The sequence below is a fragment of the Clytia hemisphaerica genome, unplaced genomic scaffold (genome assembly GCF_902728285.1).
Source record: "Clytia hemisphaerica strain Z4C2 unplaced genomic scaffold, Clytia hemisphaerica genome assembly, whole genome shotgun sequence".
Classification (NCBI taxonomy): domain Eukaryota; kingdom Metazoa; phylum Cnidaria; class Hydrozoa; order Leptothecata; family Clytiidae; genus Clytia; species Clytia hemisphaerica.
The window spans coordinates 520,891-545,696 of record NW_027103962.1 but is presented as its reverse complement, the minus strand read 5'-3'; the positions used below and the strand labels follow the sequence as shown (position 1 = coordinate 545,696).

The 24,806-nt window shown below is 36.4% G+C and overlaps 2 protein-coding genes across 2 annotated transcripts in view; both read right to left on the bottom strand.

The window, feature by feature from the left end:
- The window catches only part of LOC136810216 (intermembrane lipid transfer protein VPS13B-like), a 30,964-nt gene extending 30,512 nt beyond the window's left edge, over positions 1–452 (bottom strand). Inside the window, exon 1 of the mRNA XM_067066785.1 lies at positions 85–452. Within this exon, the coding sequence (XP_066922886.1) occupies positions 85–431 (347 nt within the window). The 5' untranslated portion in view covers positions 432–452. The remainder of the gene's footprint in view (positions 1–84) is intronic.
- Positions 434–24,560, bottom strand: LOC136810336 (intermembrane lipid transfer protein VPS13B-like). The gene is made up of 20 exons (XM_067066893.1): positions 24,327–24,560; positions 22,963–24,126; positions 22,158–22,653; positions 21,713–21,864; positions 21,166–21,318; positions 18,136–18,260; positions 17,579–17,751; positions 16,118–16,237; positions 15,398–15,559; positions 14,776–14,967; positions 11,588–11,739; positions 10,494–10,545; positions 9,765–10,216; positions 9,330–9,548; positions 8,606–8,817; positions 7,585–8,340; positions 6,839–6,929; positions 1,550–1,624; positions 498–1,016; positions 434–466 (listed from the first exon to the last, which is right to left on the bottom strand). The coding sequence occupies exons 1-20, from the start codon at positions 24,471–24,473 to the stop codon at positions 434–436; spliced, it is 5,445 nt and encodes a 1,814-aa protein (XP_066922994.1). The 5' UTR covers positions 24,474–24,560.
- Between the last annotated feature and the right edge of the window lie 246 nt (positions 24,561–24,806).

Below are 24,806 nucleotides of genomic sequence, written 5' to 3'. Positions count from 1 at the left end.
CGATCAAAATAACTGGCAGCCGAAAGAATCATTCATCAATCAAGGATGGGCAGTACTGAAAGAGTAAATGAGTGAATCACCTACCTTGAGAATTGCAATTGGGAATTAATTTTCATTTGAAGAGGAGATAACAAATTCATCTCATCATTATTCAGTTTTGTGGAAAGAAACAGGCCACTCCAATGCACTTCTGATGAAATCTCTTTCATTTCGCCACCATCTCCATTGTAACCTAAGGTTCCTTCCATATTCAATTCATGCCAGCCTGTCTTTAAAGAGATATTCTCAGTACTGGAATAAACCACATGTAGTCCTTTAGTTTCGAACAGAACTTTCCTCAGTTTAAGTGAAGTTGCCGGTGATTTCTTCGTAGTCTTTGGTTCTTCGACAGGTAAAATCTGAGATACACCTGAGTTCAGCTCTGGAATCATTTTTAGCAGTTTGTTGACGGTTTTAAAGGTAGATACTTCCAGGTTGACCAGTAAAAACCTTCCCACGGACACCTTAAAATCTAAATCACCCGAAGATGAGAGGACGAGAGAGGTTTTAAGGAACGGAGCAGGAAGGTGCGAATGTGTCGGCAGTTCAGTACAAGATACAAGGCTTTGGTCATAATCCTCTTGACTCGGAAAAGGTTGATCTTTTGAAACCTCATCAGCTGGTTTCTTGGAGATTAGAATATTGACATTCTGGATTGTCAAACTACAATTGAGATTCTCAACAGTATTCAAGGAGCAATTTGGTTGAATCAGATTCATCCATAGAATGGGGAAGGTGTTGCCAAGATCGTCTTTGGAGTACACATCCAGTGAAATGTTCGAGATAGATCCAAAGAGCTCGACAGGCGGCGGACTCTCCACCAATGAAGATTCCTTTTTCATGGTTCTTTGTGGGGAAGTTTTTTGTGTTGGACTTTGGAGTTGAAGAGGTTTTGTTGGCGAAGTTTCAGTGAAGAGGCTTGAGATGTCTTTAACGATGAAACCACTTTGCGCCAATAATTGCATTATCAAGTTAACCTAGGTATAAATGAAGATAAATAATGAGCTGTTTGCCTTTTAAAGGGTAAAATGTGCTAATCCATAAAAAATTTGTACCGCCTATGTTGAGGAGATTTAAAGTGATTTTTTCCCATTTTTCAGGACCCCCTTGGATTATTTTCAACCCGATTTTACTGACCATGCTGGATTCTATCATTCAAAAAACGGGTACAGACTATTTCTGGAATAGCCCAATGTCAACTGAAAAGAAAGAAAATTTTACCAACAGACCATGGTTACTAGTAAAGAAAAAGTCAAATACCTTTGTCCTAAAGCTTCGAAGTATAATCCATATACGGGAGTCTCTTTAATTCGAACCTCTATTACTCGATTCTCCTTAAGTATAAAAAGTTTTCTTGTCCCTTTGGTTAACAATGCCTCGTAAACGTTTCTCCATAACTTGAAATTTCCTTAGCTTTTAACCCCCGTGTGGGTTCGAGTTATAGAGACTCAACTGTAAAATTAATTTTACTTTTCATCACATCAAACTTAATCGTAGAATTTTTTTTTACCTGTAATGTGTTGATATGAAACTCGATGGGCCTCGGAGAATGAAACTCGACAGCTGATGACGTAATGAACTCCATCTGAGAAAAAAAAAGATATTCATTTCGATTTCGAGGTTTTATAGATTACCAATTTTTTTGAGAATTTTTCGTGAGTATAAACTTTCGCGAATTGCCCTGTTAAGAATTTTCAAAGATACCGTCTATTGTCAACCTCAAAGGTTTTAATTTGAAAAAATGTCAACGTGATTCGATACCTCGGGCCCTACATGAACTGTAAAGAACCCAGCACAGGAGATAGTGAAGTAAGTCAACGTATTTAATTAGCTTGTGTAAAATTTGCTGAATTATCAAATCTCCTGCAAAAAGTTCCACGTAAACTTAAACGAACTCGTGTTTCTTTCCTGGATTGTTTTGTACGAAGTCGCCTGACATATACATGTCAGTATTGGTGTCTAAGCACAAGTCAATTGAACAGGTTTAGACATTACGTAAAGAACATTTTTGAGACGCATGTTTCGAAATGGCTTCAAACAAGTGGGCACTGACAATGGGTATGTATGGATAAAAGAAATGGAATCATTTCATATCCATACATGGGGGTAAACATTCCCAGAGGGTAATCTGAGAAGAATTTCCAGGGGGTGTTCCAAGGGGGTAAAAAGTTATTTCAAAATTTCCAGGGGTTAAGAGACTAATATTAGTTTGTCCACCCTCGCTTTAAGGTACGAAAAGAATTTTTCCAATGGGTATTTTTGCAAATTTTGCCATTTTCCAGGGATTATCCACACATTTTTAATAATTTTTTTTGACTTGAAAAGGTTCGACCACCCAGGTCCACCCTCTGTATGGTTTTTTTCGTGGAACAGCCCAATAATGACTTTCAATTAGTCATTGATAACGAAGACCTACATAAATTGTGTGGGACTCGTAATGTCAGTACTTTCATCAGATATCAACAGTCCAAATACAGTACACTTAAAGGCCATTCGAATGACTAATAAACGCTCATTAAAACAGCTTATATGTTTAATGATGACACTTCGAGAAGACGTGGTTGCTTTTGGAGCGAGTCATATCAGATAGAAATTTAACTATTGATCAGTTTTGCAAAAAATCTATTTCAGAGAATATGTGAGATTGCAATTGTCATAGGACTTCCAATAATAAAGACAGCCAAGTATTTTTTGAAGCTCTATGGCCAATCTAATCCTTGTAAGGTTTAGATTGTAAACTTTTCTCTATATATTAATAGCAGCTAGTCTGTATGTCTGTTTTCTGTGTCTCACTTTCGTTTTCGATTGTTCTCGATAAGTTTGTTTTGATTGATAGATCGGATAGAGCCTGGTTTAGACAGAATAGACAGATCCAGGCTTTTAGGCCTTACTCTTGGTCTATAGGCACTGCTATAGGCGGCCATTAGTGACCCCCACCGGGAATTGCTTATTAATAGGTTTAAACATAATAGACAACATTCACAAAAGATGTTTATCAATAGAGATTTTAAATAAAAGAATGTTTAAAACACAGCTGATTGGCTTAGGTTTCGAAACTCTCTATTATTTCATTAAAACCTCAGTGCGCATGCGATTTATCTGGAGAATTTCAATATTCAAAACAAGAGCAGTGCTCATAGCCCGAAGAGTAGGAGTTTTACGCTCGAAACGAAGGAAGATATGATGTATCTTAGGTTTAGACAACATCCAAAAGACTTTTAGTACGTTCAGCTACAGCTTAACCGGCGTGCGACGCCGGGCACCGTCTAGTTATGAAAGACCGCCGGAGGCAGGTTTTTTCACATTGGTCTTCTAATCTCGTTTTGGTTTGGCTCACTACTTTGACGGCCATTATTCTTTGATTTCGCTTGACTCGATCAATTTAGCACTCACCGTATACATTTTTTTCGTTTCAAAATGAATAATCGAGTCTTATCTATTTAGATAAGAAAAATTTCTTACACAATGTAAAATTCCGGGGTAATTATATTTCTATTTCTATTTCTTTATAAACTTTTTAAGATTGAAGCATTGGTTGACAAATAACAAGCAAAGCTAAATTTAGCGCACACTTATCGTGAATAGACTTTATTTATTAGTTCAACTAATTTTCTGGAATGAGAATATACAAATTACTTGCATATGGTCCAAACAACGAATAAGTACTAAATAATAATGATAAGACGGTGATGAAAAGATTTTTGAAATGATCGTGAATAAAAGGACTGTAATTTCCATCATCTACCATAGTGCTATATTAAAGAGACTAATTTACCGGTCCTGATTGGCAATAATGACAATATCGAGAAATAATGTAACCCCCTTCCCCTTTTTTTGAACATTATTAAAATATGAAAATGAATATCCTGATTTCATTTTGAGATTTCACTTTTATATTGTAGAAATACGATTTTGAGTGTTCCATTCAACTGATGGCCAAAAAGGGAAACACATCTCTACTATTTCAATTCGAACACTTGAAAAAGGATCTGGAAATTCATCAAATAGTACATTCAACTGATTGCCAAAAAGGGAAACATCTCTACTATTTCCACATTCGAACACTTGAAAAAGGGTTTGGAAAATCATCAAATAGTCCTGTCAAGCTGTGTTACAAGAGATATGGATATCAGCTTTATGTGTGGAGTATGTTTACCTTTTACATTTCGTATCATTTTCACTGTCTGTTATGGTTTCATGACAATCTTTGGTGGCATTGGGAATGTCATTTCCATCCTCAGTATTTATAAAAAGTATCAAAACCCAAACGACCGAGATGAGATTGATCTGATTTTATTATCACTTGCTGTTTGTGATGCTTTGGTTTCAATCACTGTTTACCCTGGATATCCTTGGTTAAACTTTTGGACCTTCGACGAATTTGACTCGTTCCCCAACAGGCTTTTCGGCATGTTGGTTTTAAGCTTAACTTCGACTTCGTCTTTAACCATCGTGTTGTTAGCCGCGATCAAATATCTGAAGATATCAAGACCAAGCACTTTCGAAAATGTTATAACTGCAAAACGATTACGAGCCATGATACTGATGTGCTGGATTTTACCATTGATAGCGTTCACGCCTTCTCAGGTCGACAAAGAACTAGTCTGGACAATCAACGTTCTCTCATTCATAGGAACTCTAATCACTCTGATAGCTTTGCCCGTATTCTGTTCACTGATACTGCATGTCTTCAAGAAATCCAGGAGACAAGTAGAGGAAATGGCCGTTTCAACTGTCCAACAAGAATCGAATAACCTGGCAACAGAGCGTATTTCCAACAAGTTGGTGCGGCGTGCACTATGGTTGATCGGTGTCTATTTCGCGTGTATAAGTCTCACTTTTTTCTCCATCACTTGTTATTCCTTTGGTGTCACGAATGAAGGTTACCTTTATCAAGTTACGAATGTGTTTTTTCTTGGCAATAGTTGTGCCAACCCTTGCATTTACATGTATAAAGACAAAAAACTCCGGAAGATTGCAGTGAATTCTTTCAAAAGATCGCAAAGAGTATAAGACATTAACTTAATACCACAATAGTATAACGATTGGCAATGTTGAACATTTATTTATATGAAAAACATTGGAAATCGCTAGAAATTACCCGGCTCCAGTAGCAATGGACGGGCCCTTCGACATTGCTACTTACGAAGAGAGGGGATGGAGATTAGATTGTAGCTTTTTCCACCATGTTAACATCACGCAACGCAGCGATGTTCGATGTTCTTTTTATTAGTATGGTATCATTGAGGCAAAATTACCTTATCGGCCCTTTTTACGCCGGCCCTAATTTAATGCCGGCCCCTTTTACGCCGCCCCTTATTCCACCACAGCCTAATTTTGGGCTTACACCAATTTGGGCCGTAAATAACGCCAAAACTTGTAAAAATCGCTACTCCGGCTTCAAAACCGTAATTATAAACTAAAATTTACATTAAAATGTCATCTTTCGGTATTAAACTGTCGAAAATTCCAATGAAAATCATTGATTTTCGTGAAGTTTTGGATATAGAGTAAAAAAACGGATAGTTTTCATCATTTAATCATGCCTAAAATCCTTTAAATTGTAAAAAAATGGTCAAAAAATAACGCCGCTTTTAGGTAAAAATTGTAAAATTTTGGCCCTTTTAACACCGGCCCTAATAAGGGCTGGCGTAAAAAGGGCCGATAAGGTAACTAAATTAACTGCCCGGAGGGGGTACTACTGGGGTTGACGGAAGAGGATTATATGTGTGGTTGGACCTTTTTTGAAAATTTCTGAAAATTTTCTTCGATTTTTGAAAAATATCTTACCTTTAGACTTTTTTACAATTTTTACCCTCGAAATCAAAAGATTTTCCTAAAAAATCATGTATTTTCCGACCCTTAGAGAAACTATTTTAAAATTTTCTGATTTTTAACTTTGGAAGGAGAAAAAACCGACCCTTTTCATCTGCACATATCCAGCACAAATTATTTTATTCTTTATTCTGCTTTTCCAGCACCTGCTTTCCAGATAATAAAAAATAATTATTTCTAAAGGTCATAACGTATTTCCTACCATTTACTTAAACGGCATTTTTTTAAAGAAAGAAAGAACGACTTATGTCGCCTCGAGCATAAATGAAAAAGATTCTTTAGCTAATCCCGGAGGAGAGGGGGCTACTTTGCCTAAGTCTCCTCCGGCTGACAAAGCAGAATAAAGAAAAGTATTTCGGCGCGGCGAAAAATGCTCTTTCTTTAATTTAAAAATGCTGTGTAAGGGAATGATTAATTTCATTTATTTGTTTGTTCTTAATTTATCGCTGGTAAAAAAAAAAATTACAAGTACTAATCAAGTCAATAGTTTTAAATTCTAAAGGTAGTCATTCCAAGACCTTGCCAAGCTTAACCTGATAACAGCTGTTCACAGTTTTCTTACGCACACGGTAAACCTCTGAAAGCGCTTAAAAATTAAACATCTGAGGAAGATAGTCCTCCCACGCAAAATTTTACAACAAGAATCTTGTTGTGCGCCAGAAAGTCAAAAACTGATACGGCGCCCTATTCATAAACACAATCACGCAACTTTTTTGTCATCCCCAGTCCTTTTAGACGAACGCGGTTCTTACGATTTCGAGATTGTATATTCGTCAGATTGTTATGTTTTCACCCATTCCTTTAAAGCTTCAGTGTGGTGGACAGAAAACAACCACAATCTGATCTCAGGTCAGTCCAGCTCGGAAATAGAATAGAATAGAAGATACATAAGATGCTGTCCTTTAAGTTCTCTCGTCAAAAGAAGAAAGTAAAAATATTTCGGAAGAACGTGGAATTACGTTACCTTATTGCCATGGAAAGTGAGAATGGAAGGAGCGAATGTTGCATTCAAATCGAAACCAACAAAGATAGCTGTCAACCGTGGTGCGTGAGTACTAAAAGTGAAATGTCACAAAATCTTATATAACAAAAAAATAACCAAATAACCCGATTGACTTGTGGTTCAATTAGCAAGAGCTACTATCACAATCAGTAAGTGTTTTTATAACAAGATATGATAGGTTGAATAGCAAGTAAACTAAAACTGAGTAGTAAAATTGCACATGTGAAGGCTAGGGTTGTTAACCCGTAACTTTACAGGCGGCCGCTCGGGCACAGGACGCCAAACCGGGTTCTAGGCCGACTTTTCAACCTTTCCTTTTCTGTTGTACTTAAATCTACTTGTGCCTATGTTTTAATTTCTTTCTTCTTGTTAAGCTAACAGGTGACTCTAGAGTGGCAGGAGATGCTTACTCAAGGTACCGCACCTGATCTCAGATTTCGGTCTTCAACTTATCACTTCCTTTTGTGTCTTGTGCATTCCTTTTGTTTTTTACTTTTTTTTTATTTCTTTCTTCCTTAATGTATATTGGGTTTTTATCACAGATTGTCATGGTTAGTCGCTAGTTTGCATCTTCTTCAGTGTATATAACTCTTCTATAACTCTCTCTAAATCACATGAAACTGTTCACACTTTTAAGTTTAAGGGTTTGTTCGAATAAACAGAAATATTGACTTGAGGTAGGGGGGTAGACGACAACAACTGTATACCTTGCTTGAGTGTTCCATTCAACTGCTGGATTTTGACTGGTTGTTGGTACAATATCATCTGACATTGTCAATTGCACCGACTTCCAGTTAGTTGTACACAGACCAACATTGGTGATATCCAACTGATATTGAACATTCCACAGCTTCTTCTTTTTCAACGAATCCCGATACATTTCTTTCAAACGTTTATAATAGTTTCTATTGACAACCGTTTTCCGAATCGGATTAATGGGTTGGGATGAAATCCCGATTGCTTGAAAATGTAAGAGTAGAACCAGCTCATCTTTGGAAAGCGAGGTGATATGCTGGGAAGGGGCAATGAGCCGAATATCTCCACATTTGATGTTGATGATGGGCCAGACATTGATGTAGTTGCTGGCGAAGTGTGGTCGATCTGATGGTTCTTTAAGTGTAGGTGTTCGGATGTTCTGGTATCGATCCAGGAAGGTTTTCAATGAGCTGACGAAAATATGCATTGTTGAAATGATTGGGTTAGCAATCAAGACAAGATCAAAAGATTGAATGAAGATTTCGAGTTCTTGTTTTGATATCGAGTCTTCTATTGGACCGAAGAATGTCCATTTAAGGTCTGTGTCCTCGAGCTTGCTGTGGGTGGAGGTGGGCGTGGGCGTCAAATGGTGTTTAGAGCGGCGGTAAGTCAATGAAAGGAATGATTTGGAGTGTGAAGCCTCCGATTTTTCTTTTTGACAAAAAATGATGCCTTTCTTTGATGATGGTGGGTTTGTTTCGTCGGTGCTAAAAATTATAAAGAAGTTTATATGTATACAGGAATAATCACAACAACGAAATCGAAATGCAATAGGCTAGTACGAAATTTGATTGGTTGAAACTATGTTTTTCTGTCTGTTCTTTGTCAAAATTATAACTGAACCCAAAAAACTAAAATGGAACAAAAACTTTATCAAAAATCGAAAAATATAAAAAAGATTTCTTGATAAAACATAAAAATTGAAAGTGCTGAAAACTTGTGAGCTAAAACTCAAAAAAGTCTCGCAGTTACCTTTCAGCAGAATAGTATACTAAAAGTGAAGAAATCTTATTGGTCAGTTCCAACGTTGTGTCTTGGTAATCGAAAGCGAAAGTCAATTCATCCAGGTCAGAGATCAAATGATAACACCAACCAGACATTTCAAAGTTGCTAGACATTGATAATTTCACTTTAGGAATGGTGAATTGTATCCAAAGTGAAAATGAAACTTCCTTTGTGACACTCTGTATAAAAGAGACAAAGGTGAATACAAATGATATTATGTATCTGACCAATATATTAACCGTTACCAAACAAATGATTTTTTAACATTCTTCTCTCATACCCTTTTAAAAACCACTGAAACCAGATGGTGATAGATTTTCTGGACAAACAAACAAACACAGCAATAAAAGGCGATGAGACTTCGAATTCGAAGATCAGAGAAATTCGACAATACAATTTTTTGTATAAGAACGAACTATATCAGGACATGAGGCTTCAGTGGATACAACAATATTTTAAGGCTTTGCAGACTCTAAAACACCCGACTTTTAGGAGAACGGACAAAAATACTCAAAAAACGGTGAAAGTAAGAACTTATTAAGAACATTTTTAGGCTTAAAACTCAAAAAGTTAAGAACCCGAAGGCATCAAAAGATTTTGGTCGTTTTTATAAAAGAATCGTGTAACGACGTCAACTATTAAGCGAAGAGAATCTTTTATCATAAACGATCAAATGTCCAGAAATGCCTACCTTCTTTGAGAACACAGATGAATCTGTCATCATGCTAAAGTTATCGGGAAAATCATTTGTCGAAGCAGAAGAGACACTGAGTGTTGTGTCCATTTCGTGTATGGAAGATTTATCTTCACGTAATCTTATGTCCCCTTGGTCGTTCTGGTGGATGTTAACTGGTTGGAAGCGAACAAATGACTCGTAGATGTTAAGTGTGGTAGTCGATACTAGCGAAATCTAAAAAAACAGATTTCATGTCAAATCAGCAAAAGTTCATCATCATGAATTACCCAAACTGGAAATAAAGAAGCTTCTTAGACTGATTGATAGCTCTTTAGTGGAATAAACCTTAAACTAAATGAATGAAGATGGGGGCAAGCCCTGCTGGTTCCATCATAATGGTAAAACAAGAATAAAGAAAATCTTACAGGCAAAAATTCATGATAAACGTACTTGTGGTTTACTGAGGAAAATTTCACAACTGGTGCAATCTGCATGAATCACAAAACCAATATTCAACACTTTGCCTTCATGTGCCAACGAGCTTGTAAGTTGTTTGTCACTGTTCATGAAAACAGCTGTATTCCTACCCGTTGATTTTTCATTAGATGACGCAGCAAGGAAAACTTTACATGACAGTGGTTTGCAAATGTAATTTCCTTTTTTCTGGTTCGGTAGGAAAGTAAACATGCTGAAATTGTCCAGTGTAATTGTCCAGGGCAGTGTATCTGCTGTCGCGGTATTAGACGTACATGGGAAAGGCTCTTCGTAGAGACGTTGATCCAACTGGGAGCTTGACAATGTGATACAAGGAGTACATAAGATGAGAACAGAGTTTTGTATTGGATTTTGAGCATTGATGGATGAACGCACTAGCGATATGACACCATTGTTTAGAGAGCAACCTAAAAATTAACGATAAAAATAATCAATTGATTGAGAAGTTGAACGAAAGTTGAAAGTAGCCCAAATTGAAACGATCCGATTTTGGTAAGATAATTTGAGTCTTCTTAATTGAATTCATTTTTTATGAACGACAAATTGACCGTCCGATATTTGAACTACTTTGGATACACTGCTGCTACGACTTACTGTTTCGGCTTTCATAATCAGGATGAGGCAAATAATATCAATAAAAATTTCGTCATTGCAACCGATGCGTTCTAAATAAAATGTTGTTACCTTTATTCCACGCTTTCTCAGGAAAAACCAAAACACCAGATTCGATTGATACCTAGAAACCATAAAATAAGATTCAGTAAGTAAAAATAAAAAGTTCTTTTTGGTCTGAATTACAGATATCTTATTCTTTTATTCACTAGATAGGCCAACTACTCACAGATTTCCAGTGGAAGTATACAATGCCGGACAAAAGGTTGTAGACAAATGAAATTTCAGTGAAAAATGATGAGAAATAGAGCAAAATGACTCTTCTATGTGTCTGAAAGGGGATGGAAGTTAAGAAAAACACTTTTGAAGTCGTTGCATTGCTTTTGAATTGCTTTTGAGGGAACCACAAGCAAAAAATCAGCGTTTTGATACTGGTGTAAGCCAGTTAATCAAGCCCTTGTGGTTTGCCCTTGCGGTTAGACTGCAGTGGGTGACTTTCAAAGCCTCTTGGGAACTTGTTTTTGATCGATATTGAAGTATTTTGCAAATATTGCAGAAGTCTACCAACCTTTTGTCCAGCATTGTATGCTAGTTTTGTAGTCTATGAAGGCCATACTGTTTTCTATTTAACGTTTAATTTTAGAGCGTTTAAAATTTAAAACATTCGAATCCCGTGGTTGACAACCAGAAATGAAAGAAAATGGCGATCATGTCAGCTCAAAAGCTAAATATCACCTCCGTTATTATTGGAAGTCCAATCCAGTCAATTAGTTAGAGATTAGTGGTTCAATTGTACACGATTCCTTTGTGAGTTGAATAAGTTTTAAAGGTTTTCTTTTTACATAAGTGTTCTCGTTTCATATCAGACACATATTTCATATAAGGACAGTGTCTGCCTATTGTTATATTATGCTGATATAAGCAAAAAAATGTTGTTTTTTTTTTTTTTTTTTCTTTATTGAAACAAAAACACGTGTACACTACGGACATATATTACAAAACATTACTTAAACATAAAATATAGTCCCTCCCCCGCTAGGAACTAACGTTATATCGCCAGAGGTATGTTTTTCTTTTCCTCTTTCTGACCAATCTTGCTCCACATCTGAGTCAATCCAATGTGAAAAAGTTTGTAAATTAAGTTAAAAACAAAACCTTTGACGTACCTTGATTTGGAAGCATTTCCAAGTATTTATCTTTTCCACCAACATTTTTTCGAAAGAACTTTCTTTGTTGGAAGAGGTAGGTTGGATTTCTTTTTGAAAATCTTTCGAATCTTTAGAATGGTGCGAAGGAGAAGTTGTCGAGCCTGTCCGAACTGAAATTGGAAAATTGTAAGTATATCATTGTTTTAGAAATCAAAGAGTTCTCATTGCTCAATGAGCTACCAAGTCTGCAATGAGTCAGATTTTGGTACATTTTTGTTCTCACTTAGTTATTGCATTGGGAGAGAGTGAGAGAGTGATCCGTCCTAATGCAAAAGGAATCGGCCTAGATCTAAGATATATTGAAATAAAATAGTCCTAGGAAATCATAGCGCCAGCCAAAGGAAGAAAAAGTACTAGTAGCATAATAAATATTAGATTACTAAAACAACCAAGATAATATCATATTACAACAATACCATTCACCATTCTTTTCCAGCCAATTCTATCTTGCGCCAAATCAAACCAATTAATTACAGGCACATTAGCCTTATTCATACACTTTTTCAAACCACGGCCATAAGTAAATTCAGGTGAACCACTTGGGCGGTTACACCTTACCCATGACGATAACATTTTCCGTGGAAGACGATCAAAATTCATTCTAGCAACATGCCCTGCCCATGAGAGCTGCCTTTTCGTGATGTAACTATCAATAGACAACAAGCCAATGCGATTCAACAACTCCTCATTTGAGATTCTATATCGCCTGACATGTAACATATTAACTCTACACATTGCTCTGACACAACTACGATGGAACATACGTAAAAGATTGAATAACTTCTCTGTAAGACTCCATGATTCTGATCCGTAAAGAGCAATCGGAAGTACTAAGCTTTCATAAACAGATGCCTTGACTTTATTGGAGACATTTGCATTGGAGAAAATCGATTTTCTTAGAGCGCCAAAAGCATTGCTAGCTCTTTTGATACGGTTAGTAATATCAAGATTGTCTGTACAATCGCGTGACATGATTCTACCAAGATAGCAAAAGCGGTCGGTTACGGGTATAAATTTCCCATCTCCCAAGTCGATTGATGTTAGATTCGTATTGTCAAACGTATTAGAATCGTGATACGATTTGACTGGAGCAGAAACAAACAATATTTCAGTTTTTGATGGTTTATTGGGTAAAGATATATCACCAACATGAACTTCCATTCCAAAGCGATTGAAATGATCAAGCAGTAGAGGAATGAAGATGACGAGATCGATGCGGGATTCGAACAACACGGCTGTATCATCTGCGTACTCTGAGTCAGGGAAGTCGAAATCGATTCCGGAGGCAGTAACTCGTCTCCCTGTCATACAGAAATCCTTCTTGGTTCTGAACATACAAAGAGGTCGATTGTGTAGTTTACGCCAAATGATCATTATAGCGGCTATGTAAACAACGAAGAGTACAGGCCCAAGAATGTCCCCTTGTTTAACTCCGATGGTGCAGTTGATTGAATGCTTGCAATTTTCTATTTCAAAATCTACTTTGAAATTATCATGAAGTGATTTTATCAGTCGAATTAACTTGATGGGTGCGCCAAATTTTTCTAACACTTCCCACAACATATCTCTCGGGACTCGGTCAAAGGCCTTGACTAAGTCAAGGAACAAAATCCATGTTTCTTTACTATGTTCTCTACGCTTTTTCATAGCCATATTCACAGCAAAAATAGCGTCTAAACAACCCCTTCCTGAGCGGAAGCCACATTGTGCTTCATGGTCTAGAGATTCGACAAGTGGCTGTAAACGATCATGGATAAGTATGGCAAGGATTTTGTAAGCAACTTCCAAAAGCATGATGCCACGATAGTTGCCGGGTAGACTAAGGTCTCCTTTTTTTGGCAAAACTTTCAGCAGACCAGACCTATTTGATGAGGAAGCTTCGAACGCGGGTTGGTCCATGTTGTATATGATTTCTTACGGTAGTAGGTAGATAACGCAAGAAGGTTACGAGATTCTAAGAAGGTCATGAAACGTATTCCCGAGAGATTTCTGTGTGTTAAACCGAACTTCCCAATTGAGTTTTTATACATAGATTCACTGTCTCGATAAGAAGTTCCCAAACTTGAGTTCCAATCGCATCCGATTATAAGAACGTCCGAGTTACGCTTTCTACTCATAATAATATCGAGTTTATTCAAATATTCACTCCAAACATCTTCTTTTGCCACTCCAATAGGTGAATAGGCTGATACGAGAAATATACCGATATCCTTTCCTCTGGCATCTTTCAATAACAATCGTATAGCAATGATTCGTGAACCGAGATCAACATGGGTTTCTGAACCTGCTGCTTTCCAAGCTAACACGGCGTCTCGACTGAGAACGATTCCAACTCCCTCTTGTCCTCGTTTACTGGTGACTTCCGATACGGGTCGTCCATTGGTCAATAGCATACATTGTTTGTATTCCAAGTTCTTGAAATCACTAGTCCATGTCTCTTGTAGACACATTGCGAATAAATTTCGAGCGATGAATTGACTGAACAATACATGTTTCTTTGTCGTTGATTTAAGTCCTCTAACATTTTGTGTGACGATGTTAAGGTCTTTAAATTTGTACTTTTTCGCTGGCATTTTAGCCCGAGGCTCGCGACACCACTAGGCTGGAAGTTTTAATGTTCAACTCCTGCAGTGCGAGGCAGGCAAGTGACTGGCAAACACACCACAGTACAGCAAGTTGATGAACTTCACAGATTGATCTTCATGTTGCTCTTTTGGGTGTAGCGGCTTAACCTGCTTTTATTGGATGGTCGGTTACAGGATTACTAACCACCACACCCTTATTTTTAGTTCATTTTTCTGAAAGAACAACTTATTCACTAATTCTTAAATGGAGTGAATTTTTTTATCTGTCATCTATCTTATTGCATTGGGACTATATTTTAATAATTTTTTCTCACTATGCTAATAATCAAGATCAAAGTAGATATGAAATCTAAAACAACCTGTATAGAGTGTGATACGAAAACGAAATCAAAACAAATATTAAAATAAAAAATCAAAGCATTTCGATTTTTTTAATTGTTTCTTTTTTATGACGAGTGATTTTAAATTGTTTTGTTTTACGACACGTCGTTTGCGCATTGTTTACATTTTACTAACGTTTTGTCATTTTACTAATAGCTAATAGAAAATAAGAAAAAGTACCTCTAGCATATGATTTGGCTCTTCTCGGAGTTGTCGAAGAAAGCGAACTTGTTGTTTTCCTGCGCACCACGAATGAAGTCTTCGATGTTGGTGGAATGTTAGTAGGAGCAAACGATAACCATTTGTATAGCGAGTAATCAAAATTCAATGCAAAACCGTTAACATTCATAAACAAAAATTGAGCTTCAGGACCTGAACAACAAAGAAAGAAATTACCTTAGGGGAACTGATTTTGGCAATGACTAGCTTTGGCGGAAACTTTAGCAGAAAAATCCGTCAACACTAGTTAAAATTACTGCCTCGCCAACTAAAGTTTGCGTCAATAATAAAATTAAAATTCTAATTTTCTATTTTAATTATGTCATAATTTTCCCCTGTAAAATTTTTTTGTCTTCAAAAATCTCAAAACACACTTTGAACCATACCACAGCTTCAGGTGTCAGTGACCGTGCAACAGTATCTTTTCCTCAATTTATATATTATTTTAATTTTACTCCTTTGAACCAACCAGATTGCAGATTTTATTTGAGTCGACAATAAAAGACTTAAATATGACATAGCTTTAACACCGATGGGCGCTTTGTTTAAACTTACGGCACAGTACAATTCAGCAAACACAGACCTTTTTCCTTTTGATATTGCATCTTGATTTGGACAGCATATTGATCGGGACTCTGTTCGGTATTTGATCCATTGGGAAAATGCCATTCTCTGATATCACTCAGCTTGTGGGTGTCAGTAGGGATGTGGAATATTGGTGTTGCATCTCCTCTGGTCTGGTGGTCTGAAGACAGAAATAAGGCCTTTGATAATTTTAACGAATCTATAGTTGCGATACTTGTGTTTGCTTTTTCTTTGGTTTGAATGACAGTATCTACTTTGGGTCTTTTTCACCACTTTTTAGGATGAATTTTAGAAATAGAAGAGATCAAATTTCGTCTGTCAGGGTCCAATTCATGCTGGTAGATTGATTATTAGAATCAATTGTTGGCATTAAAGGCCGGTCTCCACTTTCGCGCGAAATAGGCGACAGTTTTTTTCTTAACCTTTTTTGCCTGAAAAAAGATTACGTCATAAAAAAGTTTCGCATGAACAAAAAAAAGTTGAAGGAAGTTCTACTTTTTTCATCCGTTACGTCAATTTCAACCAACGGAATTGCTTCATTTTTCATCCGACCAATGACCTTACAAAAACATCAAAAAGTTTTCGCTCATATGGCGTGAAAGTGGAGACCGGCCTTAAGTCAGCGCCAACTCTTGGAACTAAGCACACGATTGACGGATTAAAATTGGACTAAATTTGAATCGACAATAAGATATCGATATGGGATAACAATATTTACCAACGAAGAGATCCATATTAATTTCGCCCAGACAAACATCCATACAATACAGGCTGGTCAAGTCAACGAGGTTTGCCGATAGATGAAGGAGTTTCACTCGCATCAAACTTGAATCAGTTGCTGAAATGTAAGGAAAAGGATACAGTCATCAGCGCCTCGTAAGATCAAATGAATTTATCATCGCTAACAAAGTGGATCTGTCGAGAGACCGACTGTATAAAGTACCGCTTTTTTTATTAATGTGTCATATATCAGTAAAATGAGAGTTCAACCCGCACGCCCACCCGGTTTAGATATGCTGGTATATTCCAATATTATTTCTTTTCCATAAAGTTAATTGTTACTTTAGGCGTACAAACTTTCGCGAGCAGAAATTTTCGCGAGGACGAAAAATCGCGAAATTCACGACATTTACTTTCGCGAATTTAACGGAAAAATACTTTTTGCGAGCATAAACTTTTGCGAATCGAGACGTAAAATTGAGAATTTTTCACATGAAAAAATGGCTTTGAGGGACAAATACTTCTTGGATTGGCTTGAAACATTTGTCCTTTGATACTTATTAGTCTTTTAACAGGCTAAAAAGTGCCATAAAAGTTATATTTTATTCAAAGTTTGAAGTTTTACAGATTTTCTATTTTGTCAAGGATTTTTCGCGAGCATAATCGCGAAAATCGCGAAAGTTTCTGCTCGCGAAAGTTTGTACGCCTAAAGTAATTTTACTTGCAAATTCTTACCGGTATCTTTTAATACTCAATAGAAAAGTTAATTACATCGTAAAAATGCGTGTCCGTTTGATTGAAACAAAAGACAAGGAAGAAAGAGATAATCAAATCGAACAAACACGGCTGGATGCAAAGTTTTTCTTTTTTAATTTGTCATAATTGTCTTAAAAGTGCATGTTTTGAGTGCATTTTCAAGCAATCTAGAGCTCAAATTTTCAAAATTTTTCCCCTTGGGCCAAACCATGGTTGGCCCTTGCGGTGTCACTAAACTTCAGCCTCCCTAATATAAAAATGCTTCCTACGACACTGATCTATAAAAAATTCTTTAATCCTGTTGCATTTACTTAGATAAACAATCTGTCTGGCAAGGGATTTGCACCCTGACTTACAAAACCTTGATAATCTGGCATGAACCTTCATTACTTAGTTTATCTCTTATTTCTTAGGGCATTTATTCTATTTAGCAATAAGCTAAACTAACTGCTGTATTTGTTTGATTGTTTGAAAGGATTTCGAAAAAATTTGACGTGCCATTGGTTTAGGGGTCACCTAAAATATTTGGCAACCAGGAGTTACCTAAATCTTAGGGGTCACCTGAATTCTTAGGGGCCCCTAAAACCTGCTGCCAAGACATGACAAATCACCCTTTTTTGACGTATTTGTGCACTTTTTGAGAAGAGATTTTTGAATTTAAATGGTCATAACTAAGTAGAAATAAGTCAAAATAATGGATTACGTTTTGTGTTGAAAATGTTGTTTGTCAAGACGTCAACAACCGAATTTGCATTTCCATTTAACCAAGAGAGCGCAACATTTTGATAAAGTAACATTTGAAGTTTGGTAAACAACAGCTCTATTTCATCTGTGTTGATGGCAATTTGTGAACGCATTGTTGCCAGTTGCACTTCCCTGAGAAAAAGATGGATAGTTTGTCATTAAAGATCTGGTGCAAATAGCTTTTTTCGTAAATTGAGTCACGAGCAACGCTTACCTAGTTTTCAAAGTGTTGCTATGGTAATTGATTCCCAGAGGAATTCATAAGAAGTTTACTCTATTTATAAAAATGTCACTTGAAGACTCAAGGGATTTAATCACCTTGGAAATGTTTATGAGAAGGCCTACAGTATTATGAATTTTATATCTAACCTATACGCTATCAGTTTTATTACTTAGCTAATCAATAAAGCACCCAAAGTAAAAGAAAACATCCAAGTGACAAACTTAGCCAGGATAGAAATTATTAATACTGACGGATTAAAACTATGCCATATTCAATATTAAAAAAACACAAACCTATTTTCTTGCAGCAAAGATAAAGTACACTGCAGTTGAAAATTGAACGGCTGAAGCATTGGTATAGTGGAAGCATCAAAAGAATCGAGGTTGATGACGCTTATACCACTTTGTAAACCTGTAGCCTATAGAATAGAAGAAAAAGAGTGACTTGATTCCTTCGACAAAAAAAGAGAGGACATGTAATGTTTTTGATAACCCAAGGCAGTACTATCAAAGTGAAAATTCCATTCCAATACGTAAAGTAGTTTGTTGATTTTTATATTTCGTATTTAAAGTAAATTATCTGAGTATTCAGGAGTATTTCACAAAAACAATGCTCAAATAAGTCCATACTAGACGCCACGGCATTTTTTCCACGCATTATTGTCTATTCCATATTGCGAAACTTGATTGATACACTTCCTGATAATCAGAACACATTCAGCTTCTCTAAAACCACCTACTCGGGCGTAAGAAAAGCAATCCTCTCACTCCGTAATGATTGCTCCACCGGACAAGATAAGATACCTTCGAAATTCTTAAAACTTTGTATTAACGAAATCACCAGTCCAATTTGTCACATAAAAAACACTGCAATCGAGGAGAACGTTTTTCCTAACCAATGGAAAATCTCGAAGATCACGCCTATTCCGAAAGTCGATGAACCAAGTGAACCGTCAGATTACCGACCAATATCCATTCTCCCAATCTTTTCAAAAGTATACGAAAGAATTCTAATGCTTCAAATGGTCGATCACATCGAATCCCGTAAACTTCTATCCAACCACCAATCTGGATTTCGAAAAGGACACTGTACGATCACAACATGTATGAAAATCAAGAGTGATATCATCAAGGCGATGGATAGTGGTGAAGTCACTCTTTCTGTGATGGCTGATTTCTCGAAAGCATTTGACACAGTCGATTTCGAAATAATGATTGAAAAGCTTCACAAACTTAACTTTTCAAAGTCTGCATTGCTACTAATGGCAAGTTACCTATCAAACCGTCTACAATTCGTACAGATCAATGACAAGGAATCGAACAGACTAACCGTACTAAATGGTGTTCCCCAAGGAAGTATCCTCGGCCCTGTCCTATTTAATATCTACGTTCATGACATGTCAAAAAATACTGATGCGGAGTGTATGCAATATGCAGACGATACAAGACCCCAACACCTCGTAGAGTGCATTGAAAAAATCGACAACGACATCAAAGATCTCCAGAGATGGTCGAAAACCCAGAATCTTCTATTTAATTCGAAAAAGACGAAAACCGTGCTATTTTCGACACAACAAATGGCCAGACGACACCAGTTTGAATACGAGATAAAATCGCTTGACGAAAAAACCATCGAACGTGTCAAAACATTCAAACTCCTCGGTATAACGTTTAGTGAGGATATGAAATGGAACGCTCATATAAAAAAAGCTACGTCTAAAGCATATGGTACACTCAAGTCACTTTGTCGTATCAAGCGCTACCTACCTTACCATCTACGGGAGCAGCTTGCAGAATCGCTTGTATTGAGCCAGCTTGACTACGGCAATGCTCTTTTCATTAACACACCATCCTACCTCATCCAGCAGATGCAGCGGATACAAAACGCAACCGCCAGTTTCGTGAGAAGCCGCTACTCAAACGTATCAGACGTGATCTCGCTGAAATGGCTACCAATACGCGAGAGAGCAGAATTTAGCATGGCTAAACTTGCATGGAAATCCATTAACTCTAATAACTGGCCAACTTTCCTTCCGACGGAAAAAATGACACCTCGAGAAGGTTTGAGAAACCCTGTTCGCGCTGGCACAATGTTGGCTCGTCCGAATATTATCATGGGTAGTTTTGAATACGACTCTTCGCGTATATTCAATGGACTTCCCCAAAAATGTCGGGATGAATTAGATTATAATATATTTTGTAGTGAAACTAAAAGGCATTTCTTGGATCAAGGTCTCGCTAGGAGCCTTGTATGAATTTAAAGTATTTTCATGTCTTGAATCTCAAAGTCCAGCTATTTCCTTGGGATTTTACTCTGCTCATGACTTGATTCCAATTTAACAATAACTATCCTGTTGATAACTTAATATTAGACTTGCGAGAGTTTTAACCTTGTGATAACCAACTCTGCTATTCTTTACGATCGTCAACTATATAACAACATACTTTCTCACTTTTAATAAATATTTCATTATTTAGTATTTTTTTTTATATTGCTTATCGTTTTGAGCTGGGACGTTGCCACATCTAACTCCAAATCCTTTAACGCCTTGTATCTCTTAGTCATTTTCCATCGTATTGATTAACTTATCCCTATTCCGTAGCCAGTAGCAGTAGATACACTCCGGTCATTATTCTTTAGAGCAACTATCCCCTATTTGTTTAATTATTTGATTTTAATTAGTCTTGAGTTATTCTAATGATATTTTATATATTCACTACTCCTGGACAATTCCAAGTCATACTCTTGTGTTACTCTTACACACCTCATCAATCGTATTTACTCTACTAATTTCCTAGATCTAACAGCCTACCTAGCGTCCTGGTCTGGTCGTACTTTATTTCACTGTCCATGGAGGAATTAGTTCTATTAGTTGTTATCAATAGTTGTATCAATTTTGTAGTATTCTATGCTTAATCTAAATTCAAACTTTGGTTTTACACCGGTCTTGCACTAACCACTACGTTCACTTAGTCTACTTTTGCCAAGCTCATATTACTCTACAACGGTATTTGATCGAACGTACTTGGCTTTACCAACTTTTAGCCTTCTAGTCTCTAGTAACAACCGGTCTCAGTATTTTTAATGAACATCATATTTTTTATACGCTACATATATATTTATCATACTCAATTTCCAGGTGAAGAGCCAATTGTAAAACTTTGGAGATACTGTCAAATATATCGTTATTATTATTGTTATTATTATTCCACTTTGCGACTTTTTCGAATGTGCACAGTTCAAATATTTGATTTTTCGACGTCACAAAAATCAAAGTGGAATCAAAGTGTTTTTTTAAATAAAAGGATAAAAAAGATTCTGACCTCTACATAAATGTTAGTATCAAAACTGCTTGATTGCATCAATTTCAAGATTTTCCCTTTCTCTAATAGTGTCCTCAATTCCAAAGTGTACATTGGCTCTGTGTTGACAAATGAACATTTGGAAAGTTCAAAACAAATTGATTCCCTCTCATCCTGAAAATAAAGAAAACAACAGGGTGAATATCTGAAACGGTTCCGAAACACTGTGTGGACACCCAAAGATTGCGAAACGTCAAAAAAGAAGACGTTACAAAGGAAAGCGGATCGAAATAATGACATTCAACTATTATCATCGGAACGGAACTGCTCCTTTCTTGCCCTGAAACGTTTACGAAACCAAAACGAACAGTTCCTATCAATAACGAACATCATACTGAAGCGATGCTAAACCGTAACGTCGGAGAATATTCTTATTGAAGTCCTTGTATGTAGCACAGAATAAATCGACTTCCTAAATTCTCTCCAATTCATGGCGTTCTAAATCTACAGGCCTGGATGGTTTGGAGCAACATAGATTTAGAACGCCATGCTCAAGTTTAATACATACCAGGTGTTTCTTTGACTTCTGCTTTTTCTCATGGTCTTTGGTCAAAACATAAATGGAGATATTCTGCAATTCGATAGATGTTTTTCGGGAAAGGAAATTCCCAGATTGTAGTTGCTCCAAGACGAAAGGATCTAAGAATATTGTCTGTTTTTCTAAATGAAAAAAAAGAGGTTTGACTGAGTTTCATAAAAACTGTTATGAAAATATGCTGAAATATGACAATAATAAAGTTTTACGATCGCTTACGTTGAAGACTTGAGCAAGATAGAACAGACTCTCCATCCTACAAGACCTACTTATGTTTGTGGGCATTTCTTACTCACGACAAGAGCACAAAAAAACTATTTATTTAAAAAGCTACAATTTAAATAATAGGCTTTGTACTCATCATAAAGAAGAAGGGGTGCAGGTTTTTGAAGTAATAAAAAAAACATCAAATGATAACCTTTTCTTTGAGGAAGTTTGGTATCAAGGATTCCACTCAACCATTCCAAAGAATGAATCAAAGATGTCGAAATGACGCTTTGACAAGAATTCAGAACGACTTTCTTTTCAGAGATCTCTTCAATCTTTTCCACTGTGTTTGGAAATAAAAAGATATTCTCATTGTCTTCATTTGTTGGTATTGGAAGTTTCATCTCATAAAAATAATTGAAGAATATGCATTCGTTTTCTTGTGGTGAACGCGATTGTTGGACAAGATATCTGGCGTCAGCCGAAAATTTTGTTTTGGATAAAGATTCATTTGTTTCCTCCCCTTCTTCTTCTTGTTGTTGATCTTCAGGAGGCTGGTTTGATTCTTCTGTTGTTAGCGAATTTTCCTTCTCAGCTTCCTCTGATGTAGGAGGGTTTTCGTTGACGTTTATTTCTTTGTTCTCAAACAATGAGCCCTTTAAATAATCTTGTGATGACTCGACACCAATCTTCAAGAAAAGTTCGTGCTAAAATGAAGGAAGAATATGAAATACTCAAAATGTAAAAAGAATATGATAAAAACATTTCATTATAGGCATGCTTCTGAAAATCCAGTATCGACCGGTATTCTGCTATCAGACCAAAAAAGACTGGTTTTCGGTATTGAAAGGCCAAATTTCCAGGATTCCGGTACTCGTTGGATAGTTTTGACTTGTATTTGAGAAATTCTAGGCCCGTACACCGGTATTCCCGTACTTTACACCCTGCCTCCACATTTTATAGTCAGATGTGCAAGCTCAGCTAACCTCAGTCCAATAATAGAAAAAAATACAAACCTCTAGATTTGAATCTTCTGAGATTTCGGCTACTTTTATACCATCCATTGCACACAAACAATTTTTTCCAAACAGAAAACCTGTCAACATTTTAAGGCCAAGATTAACATTGACAATACTGTCCCCGATTGACGTGAAGTTTAAATTACATCCATTTAGCTCAAATCCCATAACAGGTGAAAACTCAATTCGCTGGCCAGAAAGCATGTTTGGTAAGAAGCTTGTCCTTTTTAAAGTCAAGTTGACTTGTTTGATGAAGAGTCCAAATGAAGTTATGTTTTCTTCAAAGCTTTGTTCTGAAGGACCGTCGGAAGCTACTGGTAACATAGACCATGCCCAAGAAGACCAACTGTCATTGGCGCTAATCTCTTTACTCTCAGTGAGCGCAACCAAACTTTTATTTGAAGCATTCTTCTGTTTTTCAATAGCAATAGGGGCTGAGTGTTTCTTAAAATTGCAACCAGGAAGATCAAGAGTACCATAAAATAAACCAATAACAAGTTTGATAAGCCTTAATACCATTGGAATTTGAAGATCAGCCAAAGAGAAATCCAAACTTTCACAGGAAACATCAAACTTCTGCTCGATAGGTTTAGTACTATTGACAGAGCGGTGTCTCATCACAATTCGACTTGTGAGGCTACATTTGTATAGTACAGGGTCTTGGTATAAATCGATTTTCCCACTAGTGGTTCTTTGATCCAAACAAATTGTTAGATCAGTAATAGTACACATCCTTCTAAGTAACAGTTCTGGCTGCACCAAATCAATGAACGCAGCTTTCCAGTCTGAATCAACACAAAAATAATCAACAGATTTTGCATTCAACGAGAAGACAATGTCATCTTCCACGTATTTGATGATGACGTTTTCAACTTTGAAACAAATGTTGTTGACAACTTTATTAAGTAGACTTTGAACATAACCAGGTGGTAAATCTTCTGATGGCGTTGTCGTCTGATCCATTTTGTTTTGGGTTTGATTTTCTGTTTCTACATCAGTTTTTTCAGGCTCTGCTTGTGCACCTGAATCATTTAATTTGATAATAAATTCCATTGTTTTGATTGTGACAACAACTGGTTCGTAAATCAGTCTCGTCCATGGTACGTGAAGTTGTAGTTTGTGAATCTTTCCACTTAGAAAAGTCACTGGAAGATTTAGTTCCTATAAAAAACGATTCCAATATAGATTAAAACCTTTGTATAGATGGAAATTGAAAGTTTTTTTTTGGGCACCTGATTTTTTACTTTGGTCATATAAATTCAAAAAGAGAAAATTATACAACGATTCGTAAGGGATCAGCTAGAGCGACGAGCATTAGTTGACATGCTGTGTTATTTGATGTAATGATTACATTTTCTTACCTTTTGCAAAACATCCAGGTTGAGCTCCAAATTTTGAAGTACCACATCTCCTCCCCACAGTGAAAGACTTAGATCTTCCGGTTTCAAATTTTTAATATATTTATCAACATACCCCATAAAAAGGGGAGTGATATATCCCTCAAGCATCTTGGTAAGGTGTTGCAATGTATGAATCTAAAAGTCTGGAGGTCTCCAATTGGATAAATACGAATTATCCATTCTTTTATTTTTCCTGGAAAGAAAATGGGAAAATATTTCAATCTGTAAAAGTTATGTTTTCTGCTCGGCGAAGTTCAATTCATTGGTGCTAATCAAAACATTTAAAAACATTCTATACAATGTTTTGGGAAAAGAGAAATGAGGAGCATATAAAAGGGGTATGGTGTAGGTAAGATTACAAATAAAAGTACTTTAAAATATTGGAGTAATAAAATCTAAATCAAGTGATAAAGTGATAAAGGAAAAATGATGTTTTGTTAC